Source organism: Simochromis diagramma, unplaced genomic scaffold (assembly GCF_900408965.1).
Source record: "Simochromis diagramma unplaced genomic scaffold, fSimDia1.1 OVJJ01000299.1, whole genome shotgun sequence".
NCBI lineage: Eukaryota > Metazoa > Chordata > Actinopteri > Cichliformes > Cichlidae > Simochromis > Simochromis diagramma.
Genome location: NW_024386795.1, coordinates 339,992 through 346,171, shown reverse-complemented (window position 1 = coordinate 346,171; position 6,180 = coordinate 339,992). Strand labels below are relative to the sequence as shown.

The 6,180-nt window shown below is 39.7% G+C and overlaps 1 protein-coding gene across 1 annotated transcript; it reads left to right on the top strand.

Annotated features, from left to right (window-relative positions):
• The first annotated feature begins 3,711 nt into the window (after positions 1-3,711).
• LOC120729282 lies at positions 3,712-6,180 on the top strand. The gene is made up of 2 exons (XM_040024816.1): positions 3,712-5,415; positions 5,641-6,180. The coding sequence occupies exons 1-2, from the start codon at positions 4,018-4,020 to the stop codon at positions 6,157-6,159; spliced, it is 1,917 nt and encodes a 638-aa protein (XP_039880750.1). The 5' UTR covers positions 3,712-4,017; the 3' UTR covers positions 6,160-6,180.

Below are 6,180 nucleotides of genomic sequence, written 5' to 3'. Positions count from 1 at the left end.
AACTCTTCCTTTGGGGAAATACTGGAAACAGTGTCGAAGCTGGCGGTCGGGGTGGTGTCTCTGTCCACCACCATCAACCTCATACTGAGTCGTACAAGAGTTAGGCTGAGTTAAGTGCTGTGGGAGTGTTGCTGTGGTAACGGTTCTGTGGAGTGTTTGTGAGTGTTTCAAGCTCCTACGGGATTCAGGGGGCGGGCAAGTAAGAAACTGTGTGTGTGTGTGTGTGTGTGTGTGTGTGTGTGTGTGTGTGTGTGTGTGTGTGTGTGTGTGTGTGTGTGTGTGGTTATGTATGTATGTGTGTAAATGAGTGCTGGCTGGAAATGCCTGGGTGACCTAATGCACATCTGTGTTGTTGGAATGATAGACAGAGAGCGTTTAAAAGTCTAAAAGTCTCCTCTGTGCAGAGGAGCAGAACAGCAACTTTAATCAAGGCATTAAAAAAGTCAAATTTAGGACAAAACATCAAGCAAACAAACAAGCAGTGTGTTATCGGGCCCCAATGCTCTGACACTGGGGATGTGACTAAGGTTATCGTGCCCCCTCCACCAGCAGCTCATGTTCTAAGCTGCCATATCTTATTAATAAACCTGCAGAATAGTAACCAGATCCAACCAACTCATTCGTTCTTCAGCCTCATTCTCAAGCTGTTCTACAGTTTCTCAATGCCAGAAAGAGCTTTATCTCTGAGTTGAAGTTTTACTTATTTCATCTCACTTATCTAGTGTGTTTATTATTCTTATCCAGCTCTTTCCTATTATCATACTATTCATTTTACTTTCAGAAATGTAATTAAAAAGCACCAAGTCCCATTATAGGAAAAAGTAGTTCAGTATTCTTACACCTTAATCCTTCCAGGTCTTGCATTATTTTTAAATCTGTTGCTTTGAAGTTTTGAAATGGTAGTCCACAACCATTTGTTTGTTTGTTTTTACACACAGCAGGTCTATCAGTCTCACAGTCCAAAACCACCCAACCAAAGGGTCTAGGTCAGGGACACAATTTTTCACTTTGTTTTGTATCAGGATGCATTTTACCTCAAGTTGGTAAAAATAGATCTGTAGCTGGAATAGGTTCCATCTGCCCCGAGACGCTGAAACATATAAGAAGAAGAGGATGGACGGATGGCTTATTATGAATCAGTTTCATAATCTACAGACTTCCACTACAGCAAATGTGGTGGCAGAATTATGATGTCCACTAAAAGACATACATTTGTTAAAAAAAATAAATAAATTGTGAAAAGCCACATTAGTTATTTCAAATTCGAATGGTGATTCAGATTGCCTTATTCATGTGCTTCAAATTTAAGCAATTGACAGACCAATCTCTAAACTTTCTCTAGTTAAAAAAAATCTTGAAAGAGTAGTTTGCCATCGCCAGTGTGTGAATGTGTGTGTGAATGGGTGAATAACTGAATGTAGTGTGAAGCGCTTTGGGGTCCCTAGGGATTAGAAAAGCGCTATACAAATGCAGGCCATTTACCATTTACCATTTAGTTGTAAAACAGCAAAGTGGCTGTCTGCAGAGGAATGGTTTCTTTGCAAAATTTCAGTCAGGATTAAAAATTCATTACAGAAACAGCGCTTATGACAGTTACTAATGACCTACTAATGTTTGCTGACAGTGAACTCATCTCTGTGATTATCCTCATAGACCAGCGTTTTATACTATTGACCACAATGTTTCATTACAGAGATTAGAACACATTGTACATATTATTTGTCTTGGGCTGTAGAGCTTTGAATCATTTCTATCTAATAGGGTCCAATTTGTTCATGTAAATGGGGATTCTTATTCATACACTAAGGTTGATTATGGAGTTCTACAGGGATCTGTGCTAGGTCTAATTCTAATTCAATTTATATTATGCATGCTTCCCCTGTGCAGTATCACTCAGTGGCTTTTAGTATAGTATACATTTTCATTGCTGCCCAAATGATACACAGCTGTATCTTTCCATGAAGCCAGATGACACATGCCAGTTCGTTAAACTGCTGAAATGTCTTGATTACATAAAGACCTGGATGACCTCTAATTTCCTGCTTGTGAATTCAGATAAAACTGAGGTTCTTGTACCCAAAAATCTTAGAAACATAGTGTCTAATCAAATATTTATCCTGGTTATCTTGACCTGCAGTAACACTGTAAGGAATTGAGTTATTTTTGACCAGGACATGTTCTTCAGTGCCCATATTAAACAAACAAACAAAAATATTAGTAAAATTGTCCTGTCTCAGAATGATACTGAAAAACTAGTTCATACATTTATTACTTCTATGCTTAACTATTGTAATTTATTATTTTATTTTCAGGTTGTTCTAAAGGTCACTGAAAAGCCTTCAGCTAGAGCAAGAGTATTGACAGAGTCTAGAAACAGAGAGCATAGTCCGCCAATACTGGCCTCTCCCTGTTAAATCTGAATTGGATTTAAAATCCTTCCCATCACATACAAGCTCATGAATAATCAGGCCCCACATTTTCTTAAAGACCTCATATTCCCATTTCATTCAAATAGTATATGTTTCACTTCACTCTCAGACTGGTTTACTTGGCTCCAAGGGTATATAAAAGTACAATTGGAGGCAGAGTTGGGATTTCCAGTTAGGATTCCAGAGACAGACAACTTCTCTACTTTTAAGATTTGGCCTAAAACTTTCCTTCTTGACAAACTATATAGTTAGTTCTGGATCAGGGGATCTTGATTCCTCCCTTAGTTAAGCTACAATAGGTTTAAGGCTGCTGGATACATTAAGTGTTTCTTCTTCACTCAGATTTTTATCACTATGTGTTTACACACCACTTTGCACTTAGTTACTATTAATCTCTGGCTCTCTTCCACAGCATATCTGTTGTTCTGTCTCCCTCACTCCCTTATTGTATGAACTACCTATACTATAAAGTGCCTTTAGGTGACTGTTGTTGTAATTTCGGAACTAAACTGAACTGAATAGAAAATCACTGTCCAGATAAATCCTTAGCTGTCGAGTGGTAAGGGTTGCTTTGAGAAAACTCAGTGAAAGCCAAGCAGTGACGTTGATGTGTTGCTTTGATTTACAACAGCTGGTTTTGTAATGGCCCTCCTAATCATCCATTAAACATGAACATTTTCAGTATGCACTTATGCTTCTTTTTGTTACAAGTCAGGGAAGGTTTTTGTTTTGCTTTTTTATTTTTTTATTTTTTTTTTTTTTGAGACTTTGACCTTTGAACTAAGATTACTTTGACAGCCCTACCCTCCTGTCTATGCTTTCTACCAATGAGAGATTAGACATGACAGCCAGCAGTGCCAGTGGTGCAAAAACATCATTATAGTCCCTAGCAAATTCTTAACTCACATATATTTTTATATACTGCATTTAAACTGAGAACTTAAAATGTAATTGATAAATAAAACAACAATTCAATCTTATCAAATCCAAAATATACACAAACTTCCTTAAAACTGACAGGTTCCGAGCTCTGACTGAGCTACTCTCACTGGTGTTAAGCAGTTCCAGGCAGGACTGTGAGCACTAAAGATCACAGAGACATTTCCAGTTGTTTTTGCTGTGCTACATGAAAGAGAACAGAAAAGTGACAGCTCATCAATTACCAAAAGTCAACATGACCTTTAACCTTTAGAGCACATGCTGAAGGAATCTGTTAAAAAGTGTGATACCAGTGCTTTTTAGTCTGTTTCACTTGCAGTGGCTGACACAAATGACTTAGCAGCTCAGGCTCTGTGGATTTTGAATGAGCAGTGATGCCGGTAACGCGTTGCTTAGTAACGCGTTACTCCGAATATGACCACTTTTTCAGTAACGACTAATCTAACGCGTTACTATTTCCATAACAGTAGTCAGATTAAAGTTACTTGTCCAAACCACTGTGCGTTACTATTTTTTAAGCAAAAAGATTTGGTTTCTTCTTTTCGTCTCAGCGGATGACAAACGCATACGTGTCGTGAAACGTCACATAAGCGACAGGTCACGTTTCCCGCTCACAAGCAGCCAGCGACGTAAAAAAGTGTAAACAACAATGGAGGGAGAGAGATGTTCGTTCTTTAGCTGGAAATATGGTCACTATTTTGAGTTTCTGTTAACTAAAGATTTAAATATTAAGGTTCGTTGTACACTCTGTGTTGGCGAAAAAGTGTTATCTACCTTCAAAAACACTACGTCAAACTTAAAGAAACATTTGGAGTCGCAGCACAGCACAGTCAAACTCACAGAGAGAGTCCCACCAAGTGGTCCGAAGCAGAGAGCCGTGACTTCCGCAGAAGGTCCTACACCCCCCAAACAACAAAAGTTGGACTTTGGTGCAAAACCAGTAAGTGATGAAGAATTGAAGAAATTGGTCGCGCAGTATATTGTAGAAGAAATGCTACCTATAAACACTGTTGACTCGCCCTCGTTTCGTGCCATAATAAAAAAGATCCCTACTTCTGTTAATGCCGAGCTGCCTCACCGAACGACTTTTACTTCTTACTTGGAGAAGGAGTTTACAGAAATGGAGAGAAATTTGAAGGCCACACTGAATGAGATTGACTTTGTTTCAACTACCGCGGATATTTGGACTGCTAACAACAGAAGCTATATGGGAGTAATGCTCCACTGGATCAGTAGAACCACATTAGAGCGTCACAAGGTTGCATTAGCATGTAGGCGAATTCGTGGTAGACACACGTATGATGTCACTGGTACAGAAATCGAAAACATCCACTCCTCTTATGGATTACTCAACAAAGTAGTTGCAACAGTTACTGATAATGGATCCAACTTTGTTAAGGCGTTTCAAGTTTATCATCCTGTCACGGAGTCCGATGATGAGACGGAGGAGGAAGAGTCCAGCCCCAAAGACGATGATGTCACTTTTTCTGATCTGTCAGAAATCCTCTCGGCTGAGAATGAAAGTGATGGTCAGCTGTCTCTTCCCCCGCACCGCAGGTGTGCTTCGCACACCATCAACATAATTTGCACACGTGATGTGGAGAAACATTTAACAACCAATGCAGAGAGCAGGGCTGTGTATAGGAGCAGCACAGCAAAATGCACAGCTCTTTGGACCAAATCGAGTAGATCTACACTTGCATCAGAAACAGTGGAAGAAATCAGCAAAAGAAAGCTCCTAATACCAACATCCACAAGGTGGAATTCCTTTTTTGATGCTGTAAAGAGAATTGCAGAAATCCCCATGGGTGAGCTGAATACTCTGTGCACAAAGCTAGGACTGAAGTGCTTCAAAGATCAAGAATACCAGTTCCTGCATGAGTACTGCATGGCCATGAAACCTCTGACTGCAGCACTGGCCATTTTACAAGGCGACTGTCCATATGGAACTTTACTACCAACACTTGAAGTTCTGATGCAGAAGACCCAGGCTGTGAAAGATGACCTCTCCAGGATGACTGCAGGCCTTCCAGATGCCATTGTACAGGTACGCTCTATCTTGAAATTAGTCAGATTTTTTGCTTCATACAATTCACAAACATGGAACAGAATATTAATTATCATTGAAAAATAAGATTAAAACAATTAAAATGTTTACAAGTAACCTAAAACAAAATAAACCCATAATACTGATCTCATATTAGGCATGGTTTGCAAATAATTCAATAACATAATAAATTGTAGGCATAAAAATATCAATTATGTTTTTTAGGCTATTCAGACTCGTTTCGCCGGTGTGCTGGATGACAAAGATGCCCTTCTTGCAGCTGCCAGTTGTCCAAAATTCAAACTCCGATGGCTGAGAGATGCAGGAAGGAGGGAGCGAGTAAAACAGCTTCTGACAGCAGAGTGTTGCACCACTGCTCCTCTGGCAAAAAACCCTGCCAGTGTGCCCAGTGCTACTACATCTAGCAGCCAAGGTGAGATGGACTTTTTCACTTTTGAGGCAGAGCCAGAGGAGGAGACCTATTCTGCAGAAAAAGAAGTCATGGACTACCTGATGTCAGGCTACGACCTTCAGATTCTGCATAAATTTTCAAGCATAAAGACAATTTTTTTAAAGTATAACACTCCAACCCCATCAAGTGCTCCTGTGGAGCGACTTTTTAGTCTGGGAGGTTTGGTGCTCACGCCTAAAAGAAATCGACTTTCTGACAAAAGGTTTGAGAAGCTTCTGTTAATGAGGTACAACCACTGGTTTACTCGCTCCACTCTACTGTTTCCCCCATAACATGCGATGACAACATATACT